The 20,721-nt window shown below is 50.6% G+C and overlaps 1 protein-coding gene across 1 annotated transcript in view; it reads right to left on the bottom strand.

The window, feature by feature from the left end:
- The window catches only part of PHKA1 (phosphorylase kinase regulatory subunit alpha 1), a 51,363-nt gene extending 33,063 nt beyond the window's left edge, over nt 1–18,300 (bottom strand). Inside the window, exons 1-10 of the mRNA XM_044682854.1 lie at nt 18,223–18,300; nt 17,078–17,236; nt 14,809–14,856; nt 11,606–11,774; nt 7,749–7,831; nt 7,137–7,217; nt 6,028–6,126; nt 4,109–4,255; nt 3,038–3,091; nt 1,555–1,677 (exon numbers count right to left, since the gene is read on the bottom strand). Of these exons, the coding sequence (XP_044538789.1) occupies nt 1,555–1,677; nt 3,038–3,091; nt 4,109–4,255; nt 6,028–6,126; nt 7,137–7,217; nt 7,749–7,831; nt 11,606–11,774; nt 14,809–14,856; nt 17,078–17,236; nt 18,223–18,300 (1,041 nt within the window). The remainder of the gene's footprint in view (nt 1–1,554; nt 1,678–3,037; nt 3,092–4,108; nt 4,256–6,027; nt 6,127–7,136; nt 7,218–7,748; nt 7,832–11,605; nt 11,775–14,808; nt 14,857–17,077; nt 17,237–18,222) is intronic.
- Between the last annotated feature and the right edge of the window lie 2,421 nt (nt 18,301–20,721).

Raw genomic sequence — 20,721 nt, 5'->3', positions numbered from 1 at the left:
GCCTGGAGGTCAATGGTTGAGGATGAAGACTGGGGTTAGGTATTGGAAGGCAGAGGGAGAGATCAAATGATAGAAGGGTCCATCCCTCTAAAGGAATTTCTGGGTTCTTGATCATGGAAGTGGAACACTTGGGAGTGTTGATGAGACAAAGTCTCTGACTATCCCTGGGTATGGCCAAGGTGGAGAGGAAGAGGAAGAGGTCTCGGGGGCTTAAGAGACTGCAAGACTCCAGGATGTGCAGGTTAGGGTGTCTCATGCTCCCTAGCGTAAGGGCAGGGGTTGGGGTGGCAAGGAAGACAGTTGGGCACAGAAGTCCTTGGGAAAAGAGTTCATCAAGCCCAGCCCTTTGGATCCCAATGCCAAACAGCCAGGTGAGCAAACACCGAGCCAGTTCCTTGTGTCTGTGTCCCCAGGATCAAGCACAAGGACCGACACAGAGCAAGTGCTCAATGGATCCAAGTGAACAAGCTTGTCGATATGGCCTCAACATTAGACATGAGCAGAGACCTTGGTTTGTTTGGGTTTTTTGACTTGTTTAGATACACATTTAAACCCTCTCGAACCCAGTATTATATGAACTACAATGTGTTTCCTAAACAATTTATATAAACCTGGGATTCTCTATGGAGGAAGGGAAGGGGGAAACTAAGAATAAAAAACTCCACACTTTACTTTGTCTTTTATAAAATTCAACGTTTTCCTTTGCAACTTTCTAGACCAAAAGATGTACACTTCCAGAGCATCATCCTTCCTGTCACGGGGAACGGTATGAAGTGGCTCTGATAACTAGAGTTTGCTTAGGAAACCACCAATGTGAAAATGCCCTTGGAAGTCGTTTTCTTGATTTTGTGTCCAATCAAAGTTCTGCTTTTCTCTTTCTTTGACTTTTCTCTGCTAGCAGAACAACACGAAAAGATTGCCTTTTCTTTGGGATCTATTTAAAATGAAGAATCCAATTTTTTCTGGTTCCCGTGTACTTACAGAGCCACAAAGGATGCAATAGAAAGCGCCTTCAAAGAGGCACCCCATTTATTAAGCTCCCAAATGAATGTTCTCTTGCTTTGGCGTCATAGATCTGGAAGGAATCTTAGAAAGAGTCTTATCCAATTTGTTTTACGGGTGAGAAAACTAAAAGGCAGAGAGGCTGGGTGACGACCCAAAGGGATCCCCAAAGCGTAGCCCCACTTCAGACTACAGCTACGAATTTACTCTCTTATTCTCCAGAGAAGATTGAGGATATTCAAGGGCAACTCCTCCAACTTCCCTCATCTCTGTGTCTGAGTGGAGACCCTGGGCTGGAGTGGGAAGAACGAGGGGTTCAAAGCCCAGCTCTGAGCCTCCCTGGCCTCCCCTTTAGAGTGAGGGGCTTAGACTCGATAATCTCAGAGGTCCTCTCCAACTCCGATCATTGGGTCCTCAGATTGCTCTCTACACAGTTTGGCCAGTTCCCAGAGAACCTCCCATGAGGACAAAGGCTTGGGAGGGGAAAGCAGAGTCTCAGGGCTAGCCTATTGGGGAAGACCTCCAGGCACTCGCAAGCACAGGCCGGCGTACCTGTTCCATGTTGCCACTGAAGACACCATCCAGGATGAAGTAGGTCCAGAACAAAGGCCATTCGCACTCAATATTCTCAAAGAGCTTCAGCTCAGCCGGCTCATAGTATAGCCGATTAGGATCCTGCAAAAACCAAAGCCTGCCTGGGTTAACACAGCCAGAGAGCCAGGGCAGTAGAGTTGTGGGAAGCTGCCAATAGCCCGCATTGAGGGCAGTAGCCTCTCCCACTCTAAGGCTACTTGTTGGTATGTATTGGCAAGCAGGAGAAGCCAGGCCTCTGGGCAGGGGCCCCCCAAATGGGCCAGATACCACCACAGCTGGTGACCAGATTGTGATGGAAGAAGGTGGATCTAGCAAGAGGGCCAGGCAAAGCAGTGGTGAAACTCAGGGGCATCTGGTGACCTGTGGGACTTTCCCCATGTGCTCTATGTACTCCTGGCCAAGCGTTGGGCATTGGACTCTCCTGTCTGCTGCCCCAAAACACCAAAGGACTGGCCGATACTGTCCCTTGACAACACCTTTGAATCTCTTTCTGTTCCCTCAGGCATGCTTGGATCTGAGGCCATGGAGCTCTGATAATTAGTCCTCTGGCCTTGACAGCTTGGTCCTCATCCTGAGGCAGGAGCTTTTCTAAGGAACAGATGGAGATTTTGGTCCCAGATATCTACAGCACCAGACTGGGTTCTGATCAGGCCTCTGACACTTTTAAGCTGTGGAACACTAGGCAAGTCACTTTGGTTCTCAGTTTCCTCATCTGTAAAATGGGGCTAATAATAGCTTACAATGTGGTTTGAGGCTCAACTGAGATGGGGTGTATATGAGGCCCTCTACTAGCATCGACCTGATCTCTCCCCTGAGAGTTCTGACATGGACGATGAAGAAGACCGTCATGGATGGCACTGTGTATCCCTGGTACTCCCTGGTACTAACACTGTAGAGGCCAGGCTACCTGTTCCTATCCCTCCCTGAAGCTTTCTAGCAAGGAAGCAAAGCTAATGCCAGGCTTGCTACCCTGGGCCTGGAGATCCTAAGAGGGTTCACTCAGAAAGACAAGGAGTATGGGGAAGGAAGTGAGTGTGGGTAGGAAAAATGCTGACCTTCAAAAGACAGCCAAGAGAAAGTGTCTATAGCATCACTGAGAAGGCAGGACTGGAATAGGAGAGAGAGGGCAGACTTGGAAAGGGGAACTCAGGGGTCACCTGAATAGGGCCAACAGGTGGAACCACCCAGACACTAGCTGTATGTCTCTGGGGGAGTTGGCTGTGGAGAAAGGACAGAGTATTAAGGAGAGGATTCTGGGAAGATCCTTTCGACTCTGCTGGCACTACCCCAAGGTAGGGTCAGGGGAGGAGAAAAATCTAGTACAAAAGACAAACAAAGACCTCACTGGTATGTTGGTTAGCAACAGGTGCCCCAAATCCTTGGTACTGACCAAGCTGGCCTGGAGGGGTGGGGAGAGAAAGGCAGACAGAAAGAACCTTACCTCTTTGGGAGTTTTGTACCCATCTCGGAGAAAGCGACAGCAGCCATAACGACCCTAGGGGACAAGAGGAAAAGAGAGCATCAGACTGCGAGATCCCTCTGCAGACCCAGAGGGCAGCATGTGCCAGCTGAGCACTGGGCACAGGCACACTTCAAAATAACTGGGGAAAGCACAAGTGGCCAAAACATGGAGCTCTGGACACTCAGCTTTGCCACCAAGCTGGTGATTTCAGCAGGGCAAAGGAAGGCATCATGTCTCTGGCCAGGGAACTGAAGGAGGCTGGGCCCAGCAAGGCCAAGCCTCTGCCCCCTCACCTTTTTGGGGCCTACTGGCCAGACTCAGGATCTCGATCAGGCATGGAATGGAACAAACATTTATTAAACATCCACTATGCGCCAGGCACTGTGCTAAGTGCTTTGCAAATATAATCTAATTTGATCCTCACTCCAAACCTAGGGGGTAGGTGCTGCTATTATCTCCATTTTACAAAAGGGGAAACTGAGGCAAGCACAGGGGTAGTGACTTGCCCAGGTCTCACAGTAGTGAGTTTGTCTGAGGCTGGATTTAAACTCACATCTTTTGACTCCAAGTCCAGTGCTCATACACTGCTTCCAGGCTGTCTCAGCAACTTCCAATGGAGCAATAAAAAGACCTTGGCCTTAGAGCCAAAGGATCTGGGAGTGAATTCCGATTGTGCTACGTGTGTCCCCTCTTTGGACTCAGCTTCCTCTTTTGTAAAATAATGGGGTGGGCCTACATGAGCTGAGGTCCCTTCCAGGATTTCATCCCATGATCCAATTAGTTTTCAAGTTGTATTGATATTGTTCGGTTTTTTAGGCCAATCATTTTCCACAAAACACCAGCCCAGGAGTCTCCATACCACCTAGTCTCTCCCTCATCAAAAAGGACAGTTAAAAAGAACTGAGGCCAGCCAGGCCATTTGCTTCGGGGGCCCTCCACCTCTCTGAAAGAAGGGTAGTGTATGTCCCCTGTGAAGCAACTCAGTGTCTAGAATCCCCAGTACTGGCACGTCCCCCTAAAGCTGGCATTTCAAACGAGATAGTGATTCACCTGAAGCTTAGTGATTATTTCCTGCTTTGTAATCTCCACCAAACGGCTGTCCTCTACAGCAAATGCTGGGAAGGAAATCACTGACAGGACACTGGCATCCACTTCTTTGGACATTGAAGCCCGGGGCAGCATGGAATGCAGGATAGACTAAGAGAGAGGAAAGGAAAGGACTTGATCAAGGCATTCTTTTTTTTATTTTTCATTTACCTAATTAATTTAGAATATTTTTCATGGTTACATGATTCATGTTCTTTCCCTTCCCTCCTCCCTCTGCCTGGAGCCAATGAGCAGTTCTACTGAGTTATACATGTATCACTGATCAAGACCTATTTCCATATTATTAATATTTGCAATAGAGTAATCATTTAGAGTCTACATCCCCAATCATATCCCCATCGACCCATGTGATCCATCCTATGTTTTTCTTCTGTGTTTCTGCTCCCACAGTTCTTCCTCTGGATGTGGAGAGCATCTTTCTCATAAGTCCCTTAGAAATGTCCTGGATCATTGCATTGCTGCTAGTAACAAAATCAGTTACATTCAATTGTACCCCACTGTATCAGTCTCTGTGTACAATGTTCTCCTGGTTCTACTCCTTTTGCTCTGCATCCATTCCTGGAGGTCATTCCAGTTCACATGGAATTCCTCCAGTTCATTATTCTTTTGAGCACAATAGTATTCCATCACTGTGAGATACCACAATTTGTTCAGTCATTCCACAATCAATGGACGGACATCCCTTCATTTTCCAATTTTTTGCCACCACAAAGAGTGTGGCCATAAATATTTTTGTACATATATTTTTCCCTATTATCTCTCTGAGGTACAAATAATTGCATAATTGCAAATTGCCTTCCAGAAGTTGGATCAATTCACAATTGCACCAGTAATGCATAGTGTCCTAATTTTGCCACATCAAGGCATTCTTTAGGGCTCACGCAACAAGCCACTTTTCTGTGGAAGGTTCGTTCCCAAGAGGAGTCCTTTTTTGTAAGGCCCACCAGGAAGGAGGAAACATTGAGGGAGCTGCCTAAGAGGCCTGGCTTGCCTCCACTGTTGAGTCTGGTCACTCTGCAGCCCCCAGGGGCTCCCAAACATGTCCACACTGGCGTGGAGCTCTCTACTGTACTTTATAGTCTAGCCTGGGGGTGGGGGTACAAGGTGGCCAAGAATAAGACCCTAAGCCTAATTATTTCAACAGGAAGGGACAGATTTGGACCTCTGCTTACCATAAAAGTCATCTCTTGTCCTCAACACTATCCACAGAGCTTCCCTCTCCTGCTGCTAATGGGCACAGATCTTTCAAGCCCTATCAGCCCATGAGCAACTGTTCAAGCAACTGGGAACCTGCTTAGACAAGGGAAACTGTAGCTGTTGAGTAGCTCCACGTGAGGCTGCAGCTGCCAGCATCCCTCTCACATGGACCTTCTCCAGAATGGCCAAAGACTTTTTTTACTAACTTCAAAGGTCAATGTATACGCCAAAAGCTACCATCTTGATCCCCAAACTCACATTCCATATCACGCTCTGAGGTTCTCACTGGGCGACACCCAAAAAGTCCAAATTCCCTGTCCCAACCAAGAGGATCCTGAGTGTCCCAAAGCCCATAGCAATTCCGGCCTGACCCTGAATGATTTTCCAGGAGCAAGTCCCTGCCAAGATCGTCTCCTCTGCTTGGCTTTGGGGCCACCACCAAGGGCGGCTCAGTATGTACTCTCATTCTGCCAACGCTGTGAATCTAGAAAAGGAACAGCTTTGGGAATGTGTTCCCAGCTGGCCCAGGAGCTGAGTCCCACATAAAATGGTGGAGGGTCTTCTGAGGGGGAACAAGCCTAAACCTCATCCCAAAGGCTCACTGATCCAAGCACATGGCATGATTCAACCCAGGCCAGAGCAAACCTGGACTTCTGTCCTCTCACCTGGCAGTGTTGCACCTCATCTGACAAAACGTGGATTACAGACTGGGGCCCACCCTTCACACCAAACAGGTCCAGCTCATCCAAAGCTTCCAGGGCTGCCTGTGAGCAGCAAGGAAAGAGAAAAACAAGGCCTTGAGAACCCAACCCATGGGCATGCTTCATCTCTGCCCTGTGTCCTGTGCATCCCTGAAAGTGGCAGGCCATCATCTCTCTGTGCATTCTGCTACGAAAGCAAGGACTCTATTTGCTGTAGACTTTAAATCTGCCTCCACACATGGCCCAGCATGGTGCACCAGAGAAGGCATTTACGGAACAGCTTTTAAATGAATGAGTGAGTGAATGAATGAATGAGCGAGTGAGAGAATGAGCTAGTGAGTGATGCTATTAGCCATCCTTTAAAACAAAAAAAAGATTGTTCTACTAAAGGGGCATGTAAGCAAAGTCCAGGAAATGGCCTACACAGAGTTGTTAGCATTACATGGGTCTAGCTATTAAATGGCCCCAGAATCTTTTATCCAGGCAGGTGCCCAGCACAGACTGGGCCTAAGACAAACAGGTGAATCACCCATCCCCAGAAGACCAGACTGGCAGGGCCCCAAGGATTCTCCATCAGTGTTGAGCACTGCCCTGCCCACAGGGAAAGCCACCCTCATGCCATAGGGCTGCCAGAACTGCCAGTCTGGGCGGGAAGGAGAGAAGGAACCAGAGGAGACCGTTTGTGTGTGTGTGTGTGTGTGTGTGTGTGTGTGTGTGTGTGTGTGTGTGTGATGGACCAGGCCATGTCACAAGGTATCTGAGGTCTCAGGCCCAGAAGGTCAGTGACGGCTACAGAGGATTACAGAGCTAGTAAAGGATTCCAGATCAAGGGCTCTTGCCACCCTGGCCTAAATTCCGGCCCAACACTGAAGACGTCCAGGCAGACATCAGCTGGTCCTTGCTACAGACACTGGAGAGGGGCTTCCTGGTCAGGTGTGGGCTGTCCCTGGACTCCCTCATAAATTACTGAGTCTACCTGGGCTAAGCCACTCTGCCTGTCGCACATGGTGAGCCAACAGGGCCCAGCTCCAGGGAAGAAGAGCTTTGTAGTAATTAGAGTTAAAAATAATTACCTTTGCCATTCCAACAGAACTTGCGTTCAGCTCAGAGATGCCTTGGTTGGTCTTATCACCACGTTCCCATATGCCAAAGTCCTGCCAGGAAACAGTAGCCTATGTCACTGTCAGCAGAACCCCGATAAAGTCTCCATGACACACACAGTTTGGGACCACATGGCAGGGGACAATTAGGAACAACCACCCTGGGAGGTATCAGGGCCCAGTATAACAAAGCAAAGAACCAAGAGAGAGCCTCGACCCACTGTGGCCATGACTGACACTGAGATTTCAACATGGCCTTGCCCCAGGGGCCCCGGCAGCCTAAAAGAGCTCACCCTTCTATATGTTTATGGTTCAAAAGGACTGATCTGTTTCCTAGATTGCCATGTGGAGGGTGACCATAGCACTAGTGATAAACCTCTCTGGCCCTTAAAGAACCAGCAAGTCGGTTGGGGCCAGGCCCAGGTCTGTAAGCTCACCAGTGTGATGGAAACTGTTAGTGTAGGGCAATGCCCTTGAGAGCTTAGGGACCCATTCACAGCATAGGCAGACATGGGGGCAGGCACACGGCACCAAGAGAAGGCCCATGGCTGGGCTGAGGAGCCTGCCCTTCGGTGGAGTACTTACAGCTGTTTTATAAGCAGATTCAATATAAAACACGAGATTCTGTATGAAATTGACCTCGTCCAGGCTGTGGATGATGTGGAGCCCTAGGAATGGAATACGGAACAGAAGAATAGCTTAAACACTGGCCACTGACCCAGAGCTGGGAGGGGTCTCAGGGGCCATCAAAGTCAACGCCCTGTCCCCTCTGTATAACAGATGAGGTTCCATGATTTCTCCAAGGTCAGAGGTCAGAAGCATCCAGGTAGGATTGGAACTGGGGTCTTCCTGACTCCAAGGCCAGAGCCCTGCCCACTGTACTAATTCTGCTCTGATGATAATAATAAGACAAGAGCTCTAACTTGCTATTCTTTAGGGGGAGTTTGCATGGAACTGGCAGGGATGCCCCTCCCCACCAATGTCACAGTGAAATGTAGGGCTACTCCATGACAGACAGAAGGGATTTTGTATACAACTGGTGCTTAGTAAGGGCTTCTTGGCTAGAAGGCTCCAAGCTCTCAGCAGGCATGCAGGGTTATCATCGCTCTTAACTGCAGATGAGCTCCCCCTTGCAGGACAAGAAGCCCCCCGGGAATCTCAGCCCCCAACCCAAAGGCAGAGAGGTCTTAGGAATGGTGAGGAAAATGCAATCTGGCCCAAACCCACATGGCTTATGCTGTAGGCAAGAGAAGGCTAGTCAAAAGAAGAGAGAAAATTCCAGATTGAACAAGCTTGGTTATCTGCTCTCCCCGAGTCATCTCTTGGCCCTTCTTCAATTTAAAGGGGATGACAGTGAGTCAGAAGGAGCTTAGAAGTGGTGAAGGGAGGGCTTTCTGTCCCATCTCGCTCCTCTTACCTGTGTCCCACATCACTTTAATTCTGTGTGGGGCCAAGGAGAACAAGTCTAGCACGTCTTCCAAATGATAGCCCTCCTGAGACTTGAAGACCATTCTCATGTTCCCGCTGTGTCTTGTCTTCCCTGGGTGAACATGCCCAGTTCTTTGAGCAGATCCTCAGAGACCTTGACCGTCACTCCTCTTGCCACTGCGGTTGCCATCCCAGGTGTCTATCTACATTGTTTCTAAAATGTGGTGTCCAGAACTGAACCAAAGTCCTTTGGTTTGATAGTCTGGCCGGGGTGGAGGACAATCGCTTGCCTTCAGCAGTCATATGTTGCCACTTCACCTGGAGCTTGAGCAGCCCACCACAACCCTCCAAACGTTTTCATGTGGATTGTTGTCTAAACCTGCTTCAGCCCAGCATCCATCTGAACAGTGATTTTGTGAACCCAAGCAGAGGACCTTCCATTTGTCCTCATTCCATTTCATCTTCTTAGCGTTGGCCCATAATTTGGCCTGTTAAGATAATTTTGGATTTCATCTGCTGCATCAGCTGCCCCTAAAAGCATTGGATCAACTGCAAATCTGGCAAGGAGGGCATCTCGACCTCCATGTAGCATTCAACAGGCAACAAGAACATTATACATTTTAAAATATTTCCATAAAAAGATAGTCCCTCAAAGCCCAGTTTTGCCGAATCCGCAGCCTGCCTCAGATGTATGCTGACTGTGTGACCCTGGGTAAGTCACTTCTCCTGGCAGTGCCCTAGGACACTTTAAGACTCAGACTTGCCAACCTACATTGGTGGGAGGAGTTTCTACACCGGAAGTTCCCAACGTGACAAAAATCACAGTTCCAGATCAAAAAGGTAAACTGACACCACAAAGGAATCAATGCCAGTTAACTGGAAAATCAGTTTTCATGAAGACCTTCTTTGCTGACAGCAGATAACCAAAGAGCTACTACTGTTGATAGCACTTAAGACACTAGTTATATGTGCCCTTGGAACCATTTAGCAAAAAGTTGGATAAATAGGTCACCAGAGGATGCACAACCATGCCAGTTTGTTTTCTCGTTAATAGTGCCTTGGAATCAGGCCCAAGATGGCCAAGCAGGAGAACTTCAAGCATTTGCTGGGCCAACAATACATAACTCCAGAACATCCTTGATCATCAGGGAGGTACCCTGAAGGATGAGGGCAGGGCTGCCTCCACAGTGACCCTAGGCCATGCCAAAATATAAAGAGGAAGATCCACCAAGGGACAGAGAGAAGGCAATGAACCCAGAACACAGCAGAAGACATGGGGCAGCCTCTTCTGTAAAAGAAGATCACTGCAGACATGGACTGATCCATGGGACTGTTCTATTGGCTTTCACAGAGCCACAGTAGCCCAGGACAAAGTGGATATCCTAGAATCTGGTGCTCAGGGGATGCCGGCCTCCTGAGCTTTGCATCAGAATCTAGGAATCTATCACCACAAGGCTGGTTCAGAAGAGCAGCACCTTCATTGGTCATTACCAAAAGAATAGTGTCTTCCTGGTTCTTCCTCCAATTTTCAATCTTGGCAGTAGAGGGTATGCCCAGTTTTTCAAATGTATACATAAAACGTAGCTATCGGAAACAGCCCAGCCTAGGGGCCCATGCTGGGCATACAGTCCTCTAGGCAAGGGAAGAGGCTGTTGAGATGATCGCCTCCTTGAATCAGGATACTCTGCCCTTCTTGGCGTTACCTGAGATGGCATCTGCTTTCTCAGCGGTCACATCATTCCCTGCTGACATACTGAGCTTGGAGTCTGCTGAAACCCACAGTTCTTTTTCAGAAGAACAGCTGGCTTGCCATACTTCTGCCATCTTGTTCTGAAGAAGGTGGTTTTTTGTACCCACATGTGGGACTTTACATTCATCCCTAGTGAATTCTCTCCTGGGTGAACACTCCCTCCCAACTCTGAGTATCTGCTCATTTGATGCATGTACTGTTGACGCCTCATTCGAAGTCACCGATGAAGGTGGGAAAGAGTAGAGACAAACAGACCTTCCTGGGGAACGCCACCCTCCAGAGATCTCTTGACAAGTTGACACGAGCCATTAATGACTGTTCTGTGGGTTCAGATATTCAGTCATCACTGACTCCACTTCATTATGCTAGCGTATTGCCCACCTACTTCAATAACGGATGATAATAGAGTGAGATACTTGACTGAAAATCTAGGTAAACTGCCCAAAGGCATGCACTCACCAGCTAGTTTAGTCATCCCGTTCAAAAGGAAATAAGGTGAGACTAGCAGGCCCTGGTCTTGAGTGTGTCAGCTTCTTGGAATCACTATTTCCTTTCTAAATTAGCAATCCATTCTAGCATTTTCCCAAGGATGGAAGCCAAGCTCCTTGGCCTGCTATTTGCAGATTCTGTTCTCTTCCCTTTTATACAAAATGGAGTGCTGCCGGGGCTACCATCCAGGGATGCCAGTAGGGGTCCTATTCAGGGCTGTCATTTGTTCCTCTCCGATCTGGTAGTGCCTCTCCTGTTTCCCATGATCTTTGACATACCACTGATGGGTCTTTCAGGACCCAAATATCTGGAGCTTCTGAGCCTTGACTTGAATTCATCAAGGATGGCTGGAAGCTTTCTTGCCATTTCCTCACATACCAATAGATCAATAAACATTAAGCACGGGGGTGACAAAAAGAGGGAAAAGGAAGTTGCTGCCCTCAAGGAGCCTCTGAGCCATTTTTAGTCTGCCTTTTCCAGTCTAAAGGTCATTTTCCTTGTCAGAGAAAATGAAAGTGAATAATAACAGAGTCTCTAAGTCTCCTCTCCTTTGTCAGCTATCATCACAGAAAACTCTCTTCAGCTGGCATTAGAACCCAAGACGGTACTTTTCTGTAGGGGAAAAAAGTCTCCCTGGATTTTCTTGACTCTACTGGCTGGGCATAGTGTAGGTTTGACACCCTCCAGACATCCTGGGAGGCCAAGAGAGGCCTATGCGGCAGCCTTAAAAGCATAGTTCTCTTGGGCCCTGGATGTACACCGCCTCCTGACTCACCTGAGGCCGTCATCTGGGCCAGGAACAGTAGGAAAACAGAGGTGGCATCCAACTGCAAGTGGCCCCACTGATCATCTCCCACTACGGTAGCACAGGTGTTGGTGTTGTACTTGGCATGGAGACTATCCTTGGTGCTCTGACTGTATTTGAAGGACTCCACTTTGTCCACCTGAAACACAACCAGGTCCAATTAGAACAGGCTCCAAAAGTGGAGCCTTGCAGCCCCTCCTTCACCCCGAGTCATCTGCTCCGCCTCGGGCTTTGATGAGGGAAGAGCTTGGAGAGGCTGGCATCTCTCCTCTCTTTTTCTGGGTCTCACCAATATTTAGTAAGAATCTGCTTAGTATGGAATGGAGGGGGGGGGGAATGTGGCCGGGATCCCCATCCTCTTGGAGCTCACTGCCCTTCCTAAGCGTGGGTATTTATTAGATAGAAAATACTAGGTGTACAGACACACACACCTACAGCTATGCCTGACGTGTCCACATCTCCTCCTACATCTGCCCAGCTCTCATTTCTCTCCTTAACATGGCCCACAGCTTTCTCAACGTGGCCCCCTGAACGGCCTATTGTCACCTCAGACTCAGTATGTCACAGAATGACCTTGTCATCTCCCCTCAGCCCAGCCCTCCTGCAGATGGTCCTACATCAGCCCTCTCAGACATCCTCGCCTCCTCCCTCTCCGTCTCCACCTCCTTTGTCAGCTGCCACAGCCAGATCTTGCCCCTTCTACCTCCACAACATCATCAATGGCCAACCCTGTCCCTACTCACACGGTTACCACCTTAGATCAAGCCCTCGGCGCCCCTCACCTGCACTAATGTAGTTGTCTCCTGAGTGGTTTCCAACTACTTCCCAGCCTTTTTCCTCTCATATACAACCTCCTCCCAGCTGCCAAAGTCATCTCTCTAAGATTCAAACCTGCCCACCTTCTGCTCCAGGACCTTCACCAGCTCCCCATAACCCCTAAGATCAAAGGTCAATTCCTTGTCTGGCACTGAAGGGTCCCCACAGGCAGCCCCTGCCTCTTCTTTTTTAATATCTCTATCGCTTTCCTATGGCATGCACCCCTCATCCCTCTACCTTCAAGAAATGGTCTCTTGCCTAGAAAGAAATGCAGGCCAACACAAATCTCTCTCCATGGCCTGCCACTGTCCTTCACTGTCCGGCTCCCCTTCATGTGCTGATTTCCCCCATCAGAATGTAATCTCCACGAAGGCAAGATTGATGTTTCTTTTTGCTTGTATTTGTGCCCTTGTCTCTCAGCATGGTGCCTAGCACAGTCTGTCGAACTATCTCTGACTCCTGCCTTGACCCATTCTGACAGTGTTGTTCCTCCCTCAAGCTTTCTCAAGACCCCAGCATAGCCATACCACCCCTCCTCTGCCATTGCTTCCTTCTCCTCCTCTAGACTTGAGCACTCTCTCCCCTCTTCAGACTTCCCAAGAGCACTTTGGGATCATGAGGTCCCCTCTAGGTGAAAGCAAGCCCATGTGGGCAGGGGCTATGGCAATGTCACTTTGGGTGTGCCACCGTCTGTGCTCAGCCCAGTAGCCCGAAGCCCAGTCCACAGGACACTAAAACATTCTCCCAGCCCAAAATGTTGTGATGATGACAGGGGAAAAGTGGATCAGAGACAGTTGTCTGTTGTTACGTCAACACATGAGGAGATGTTTGGTGAAGAGCTCAGAGACAGCAGGTGCCCATCAAATGCCAGTTATTCTTGAGACTTGGGAATGTGGAGCGGAGTACATGCCAGGGCGACAGGCCCACATATAGCCAGCCCAGAGGGAGTTTGGGGAAGGACAACCAATCCCAAGCTCTGGCCTCCTGGGATCTCCCCTTTGCCACCCAGGAGTCATGACTAGCATGAGAGAGGATGTAAGGAGTGGGCCCTTTAACTGATTTGGAAAGATCTGGGAGGGGAGTGAGAATCTCTACTTCTTAAAGAGTACCAAGTGGCAAGGTCAGAGCACAACAAGAGAGCAGCAGTGGGTGGACCATCCAGAAGGAGGGATGCTGGAGGACAGTGAAGGGCCTTGAATGCCCACATTCCCTGAGTACCCCAGGCAGAAAAGGCCTCGAGGCTGTCCCCTGTTACTTTCCACTTAGAGCCTGTTTGTCTTGGTCCTTGGCCTGCCCTCACTAAGCTGGGCTCTGGCTTCTCCACTTAAGAGGGTGAAAAGGGGGTACCTCCTTCCTGAATCTAAGGTCTAGCAAAAGGCCCGATTGACACAGCATAAGAGGGTCCGAGAGATCCCAGAAGGAGGAAGGGAGGGCCTTGTTCTTTTTTACTTCTCATTCTCTCATTCTCATTCTCTCTCTCTCTCCTCTCTCCCTCTTTCTCCCCTTATTTCCTTTGTCTCTCCTTCTCTCCTCTCCCCCTCCTGCTCTCTGTTTCAGTCTCTGTGTGTGTCTCTCTTCCCTCTTTTTTTCCTGTGTGTCTATCTCTTCCCTTCTCTGTCATCCCTGTCTCTACCCTCCCAGTTCTCTTTATGTCTGTCTTTCTGTGTGTCTTTTTCTGTCTCTGTCCCTACCTCTGTCTCAGTCTATCTTTCTGCATATGTGCCTCTGTTTCTTGGTCTGCATATCTCTCTCTTCCCCTCTTGTCCCCAGGCCTCCTATCTCTCTGCGTCCCCTCTGTCTCTGTCTCCGTTTTCCACTCCCTCCTGCTCTGTTTCTGTCTCATCATGTCTGTCTTTCTCCCTCTCTTTCACAGCCCAGATCTTATCAGGATCATATATTCCTTTCACTCCCATTACCAATGGTAGGTAACTCCTTGATCTGACTGTGAGGAGAGGCCAGAGAACAGGGTACAACATGGTACAGGGCAGAGTTGACAACTGGCCATCCCTCTGACAGTTTCTTCCATTCTGAGTTGGGAAATATCCCAGAGGTCATTTGACAAAGAAGGAAACTGAGGCCAGAAGAGAGGATGTGGTTTCCCCAAGGTTACACAGGGTAGGTGACAGAGCTGGGGCTTTCACCCAACCCCCTATCTAAGGAGCCACAGTAAGTGGAGGGGAGAGTCCAAAGGGAGGGTTCTTCAGGTTTCAGAGCAGCGTCAAGGCTGGAGAGGAGTATGGGGAGTCCTTCCCTTCCAGAACCCACTTCATTCTATGGAGAAGGAAACCAAGTGGCGAGAGGAGTTGGGGGACCAGTCCGCAGCAAAGCCAGACAGCAGGCTACCCCCAGTGGCATACCTGTCTGATCATACAGTGCAGTAGCCCCCTCATCAGCTTCACGACACTCTGCAAGGAGGAACAGAATATCAGCCTGTTAGTCCCATGGCCCAGGACAGGAGCTCCCTGAGTCAGCGAGTGCAGCTGGTTCCCGACCTTTGCAAAGCATGTAACTCTATCCCCACCGAGTACTGAAATGGAATTTGCTTCATGGGTACACGGGAGAGCACGGGGTGCTGGGTGTAGGGTGGAAAAGTACCCACTGCCTGTGTCTAGGCAAGCCAAAGAAAAAAGTGAAGCAGCCTTTGCCCCTGAACTGGCCACCCAAAAGAGCTGAGGGGCCACCCTTGAGGCGGCAGTCCCTGGCAGGAGGGGGAAGTCATCCTGCTGAGGCCCGGGAGGGGCTTGAGGAGGCTTCGCAGCCCCTTGCCCCTTTCTTTTCCCACAGTCAGGAGCTGTGTTGGAGAGAACACAGGAACACCCATCTGGACCTTTTCCAGGGAACAGGGAGCTTCAGTTCAGAGACAAGTGCAGAGGAGCCGTGCCCAAAGTGAACCCTCCTGCCAGAGGCAAAGAGAGCTGGCCTTCCCAGCTGGCCCCACTTACCCCACTGGGGCCTGACTCTAGAATCTCCATGCCTGAGGAGCCCCAACTCCAGCCCTCTGACGCCCCAGGCCCCAGCATGAGGCCACTCAGGCAGCACAAACCAACTCGTAGCTTGGCCCACTCTGTAAGCAGCTTTTGTCCCACACTGCCAGTGGAGCATGGCCAAGCAAAGATTGCAATGAGGGCTTGGGGGGAAGCAAGGACATCTGGGAAGTGAGAGCTCCCTTGATCACCCCACTATTCCTGATGGGGAGGGAGGAGCTCTTATTTAATGCCACCCCAAGTCAGCAACTTCAAGATGCTTCCCCCAAGACAGCCACCTTCCCCAAAGCAATGCCCCTCCCCTGAGAAAGGAAAGGGAGAACAGATGGCTATTTTCAATGTATCCACTATGAGCCGCCAGGACTAGAAAGTGAGGAGATTTGATTCCGAGTTCCCTCCCCCTCCTCAAGAACGAGAGGCGCCTCCCTCAAGCTGTCCTGTTTTACAAGGCACATCATAGGGCAGGCAGTGTTCTAGTACTTCAGGGGTGGGAGTGAGTCCTCTACTCCATGAGAAGCCAGATCCAACTCTGTGCCCACCACACGCCCACTATCCCAGGGGGTGCACCCACTGCCTCCTTTCTCTCTTACCTGAACAAGCCAAATATGCCAAAGTTATTGTTCTAGATACCCACGGACTCATGCATTCTGTGAGCAGTGTGGTTCCCCACACTCATCTCTCTCACCCTTTGCCATCCATCCTCCAACTAGGTCACTAACGGCCACCTTCCATCTCTGCACTTTTGGACCAACAGGCTCCCTCATATTGGGAGCTGGGAGGGTCTCCTGGTCCCCCAAAGTGACTGCACATGGACACTTATCTGATACCAACTGGAGCTCTGGCTAGCCTGGGCTCCAAGAAGGATCATTGCTCTGAGGAAAGAAGGAAGGATTTCAGGGGAATAAGGATGCCCAGAGAGAAGGGGAGATTTTGCCAAAGTTCCAAAGGTAAAAAAGGGGTAGAGCAGGGCAGGACTTGAATTCAAGTCTTTGGACTCCAGGGCACAGCATCATTTCTTATAGCATTCTGGATGTCTGAACAGTGACCATTCTCTCTGAATGGGAAGTGGCTAGACTAGGTGTCCTGAGTCTGGCCTGCCACTTTGGGGCATGTGTGGACGAGCTCACCTAAACATGAGCTGCCTTCAAATCAGCATTCTGAGCAAACCAACGGGGCCTGAAAAGAGAGGCTGGAGCCATGTAAGTCAAAGAACAGTCTTTCCTTGTGTCCATTCGGTCCTATGCAAACAGACTCGGGCAAGCAGGAAGGACAACGTGATGGGCTTAGCCCAAATAGTATTCTTAGAACAAATACACTGGGCACAGTGAGATACATTTATTTACAAGGAGGAATTTGAGCTTTAGGAACCACCTCCGGGCAACAGCACAGACAGCTTTTGAGGAGAAAAACGGACTGCCCAACTCAGGCCAACTTTCAGGAAAGCAGGCTCGGAATGAAGCAGGAGTTGAGAGGAGAGGAAGATTGAGAGAGGAGGTGGAAGCAAAGCCTTGTTCTCTTTGTTAAGTTCTGCCAAGTAAGCTGTGACTGCCTCTTTTCCTCCCTCCTGCCCATCTCCTTCCAGCCCTTAGTTCATCCAGTGCCCCCGAGTGGGTGCCCCCATGCCCTGAGGATTTTTTTCTACCTGCTCCAATTCATAGGCCTTGGCCTTGTCCTCATCACGGTCTGCATTCTTGCGGTAAGCCAGGCCCAGGCCCCACACGGCCAGTATGCTGTAGACGTTATCCCGGACCCAAGCATCTTTCTGATCACAGCTGGCTGGAAGTAAGCCAGTCACAGGATTCTGCAGAGCCAAAAATGGAAGTCAGAAGAGGTCCAAAGACTGGAAGGGTGGGGAGAAGAGAGGTGGGGCGATGGATACTACCTGGAAGGTCCTGGAGCTCAGAGGCACTAGAGGAAACTTAATCTAGGAAATGGGCTCATCATGACCTTCTCTGGCTTTGCTTTGACTTCAGCTGTGCCTCTCCTATGAAACTGCAAACCTTTGCTATTCTAAGCGGACGGTTAAGGCTAGATAGAGTCTGGCTCAAGGCTGAATTATGGACACTTTGTTTTGTTTTTATGATAACTGGGGACTCTTTTAACAGAACCATAGTCTGATAACAAGTATGGAAAGAATGAATTACGAATCCCAACTATGCAATAATGCCCAGTTCCTTTACTTACTAGTTGTGGGACCTGAGGCAAGACTCTTCCCCTCTTTGAGCCTCAGTTTCTCTCCTCTGTAATGTGAGAGGGTTGGGCTCAGGGGTCTCCAAGGTCATTTCTATCTGGGTCACTCTGTGATTCCAAGTCCACTGCCCTCTTGGAGGGGGGGGGCAGCTTAGTTTTCCTCTCTGTAACATATCTCCAAAGTCCCTCTCACCTTGGACAGAGTAAGCCTAGACAAGCCTAGATCAGCAAATGATCTACCGGCGTTGGCACTCTGGATTTGTGGGGGCTTTTTTGGAAGGGGAGAGTGGGAGGAAGAATCAGGGTTATCTCAGGCCACTGACTCATCAGGGTCTCCCAAGTCCCCCGGGGTCTCCTGGGATGGCTGTAAGGTTCTGGCCCCAGGTTGGGCTATTAACCCGGGCCGAGAAGCCAGACCAAAGGACACTTGCTGGGCTTCCTGCAAGTGATCCCAAACTGCATGGGAGCTTAGAGATCGCTTCCAAGTGGGGAAACTGAGGCCTGGCTGAGAAAGCCAACTTGTCCAAGATCAGGGCTCTAAGGAGTTGGGGCCAAGCCCGGGACGGGTCTCCCCCGGGGACTGTATCCCCCTCTCACCTGGTGACACAGGATGGTCTGCTGCACCAGGCGGGCGTAGCCATCCAGTCGGACCCCCGAGTTGCTCCTGCTCCTCATCGCGCCTCCGAGTCCGGATGGCTAGCGAAGGCAGTGGGGAGGCCGATGCCGGAGGCGGGGAGGGGCGGGGCCTAGGCGGGGCGGCCGTTCAAGCACGAGCCAAACGTAAGGGCGGCAGGGGCGTTGATCACCGTTGGCCCCGCCCTTCAGACCCGCCCCTCCCGGGCCCCGGGCCCAGGCCCCTCCTCCCCCGGTCCTGGCGGGGCTTGCGTTCCTACCCACAAAAACTCGCCCTCACGTTCACATAAGCACACGCGGGCCCCCCGCTCTCAGTCCGGGTTGCTTAAAGGTCTCCTTCTCTCCCTCCGCCCTGGTGGGCTCCCTGAGGAGCCACTGGGAGATGTTCGCCTAAGACGGCTCTGAGGGACCGACAGCCATTTCCCCACCTGGAGCCAAAACGTAAGGTGGCCGGGGCCCGTCCGGAGCGTCTTAGCTCTCCCTTTAAGTCTCGCGCATGCCCAGAGCGGAGAGCTCAGCCCGGCTCCACCTTCCTCCTCCCCTTCGCAGGCCTCCGGGACGGAGTTGTGAGACGATCCCTAGGGAGCCTAGCTAGCCTGGCGTCGGACCTGAGGTAGCCCAAGGCAGCCGGCCACCCCTGGGGCCACCGCCGAGGAGAAGCACTTTCTTCTCTCGGAACTTTGGCTCGGGCCGCGCCCCCTTCTTGGAGTAACCCCCGCCCCCCCCTCCCCCGTCCCTACCCTACCCCTTCCTCTCTGCTTACTTCAAGACATATTTATGAGGCTCCAGCCCTCGCAGGTCATCGTCCAGTAGGAAGCTGAGACCCGATCACAGCCAGGTCCAGCACACGGCAGAGCCTCTCCGCCGGCCCTCCCAGAAACTTTTTCGGAACTTGCATTGAAAAGATTAGCAAACAGAAAGCAGCTTCACGTCGGCCCAAATCACCCATCACGACCGAGGGAGGGGAGGGGCCCCAAAGGCAGGGGCTGAGAAGAGGAAGACCCAAATTCAAACGATCCCCCCCCCCCCAAGAGTGGGCCTTTGACCAGATTGCTCCCTTGTAGGGCAACCCTGAATACGTACAGCCCACCCCTAGCGGGACAATTCCTGACGGGGGACTCAAGGCTCTGCGGCTTTGCTGTGTGATTTGGGATAAGTCACCTCTCTCCTCTGTGCCTTAGTCTCCTCCTCGGTAAAGTGGTGCAGCTGGTCTAAACGGAAGATCCCACAAGCTGTCCTGGACTTAGGAGATCAGTTCTAGGGGGATGTTTGAGGCACACACACAGCATGGTTCTGAGCTTGTCACCATTCACATGGCCCTCATCACCACTCTCCCAAACTCTTATAAACATCCAATTGGCCACCCTCCATTGATGCCTCAGTTTCCTCATCTGAAAAGTCCGTAGTATCAAACTCAAAGACATCCTGGCCCTCTTGCTGTTTCTCACATACCACATTCCATATTCTTCCCTCCATGACTTGGCATGTCTGGAATGTGCCTTCTTCTCACCTCCAATTCAGCTCCAGAACGTTAGAGAAAATGGAGATGCCCAGTTACACCCAGGCAAGGCACAGAGTTGACGCACAAGGACGAAGATGCTCGGGGCTCTTTGGCTTTTTTAATCTTTTTAATTGTTTATGGTTTTTACGCGGCAGAGGAAGAGGAACACGTCGGCCAAGCCGTGATTAGATCCTGGTGTGTACTGCCCCTCTCATGAGTGGGGAGTTTGGGAGAAGACATTCGAAGGACACAAAACTCAGAGGTCGTACTTAGAATGGCCACATGAAGTCACATTGCTCATCTCTGTTGTTGCTCAGTCACGTCTGGTTCTTTGCAACCCCATTTGGGGTTTTCTTGGCAAAAATACTGGGGAAACTGAGGCTGAGAGAACTTAGTGGCTTTCTCAGGATCACAGAGCTGGGTAGCATTCAAACCCAGGTCTTCTTAATTCTAAGTCCAGCACTCTGTCAACTGTACCACCTAACTAGGAAGATGTGAGATGAGGACCAAAGGGCAGGGTTTCTTCCTCCCCCATACAAGAGAGAAAAAGACTGGGGCAGGGGACCTCTGACACATGAACACCGGCAAGTGGAAGTGCCATCTGCCGTCTCCTTCTTCTGCTCCAAGCCTCTGCAGGAGCCAAGTAAAATGTACTTGGGTATGACTGGACTTGGATTTTGTTCCTCTCCTAGCTGGAAGACCTAGTTGGAAGACCCAACACAACCCAGGGGCCTAACAGTTCTTACCACCCTCGCCACCTCACTTCACCTGGGCTGGGTGCACAAGCACCATTTCTAGTTGTGTCCTTTTCAGAAATTCAGTTCAAGACTATGTCCAACAGGTCTCATCAGCTTTCTCCTAAACACTGGGGGTTGGCCTTGTGCTGACATTTCCTGGCATCCCTTTGTTTGGAGTGTGAGGTGGAGGGTAGCACTGCAGGGCTGGCATCTGTCTCCCCCTGC

Source organism: Gracilinanus agilis, chromosome X (genome assembly GCF_016433145.1).
Source record: "Gracilinanus agilis isolate LMUSP501 chromosome X, AgileGrace, whole genome shotgun sequence".
Lineage (NCBI taxonomy): Eukaryota > Metazoa > Chordata > Mammalia > Didelphimorphia > Didelphidae > Gracilinanus > Gracilinanus agilis.
The sequence above is the reverse complement of the archived record's forward strand: the minus strand, read 5'-3'. Positions and strand labels throughout refer to the sequence as shown.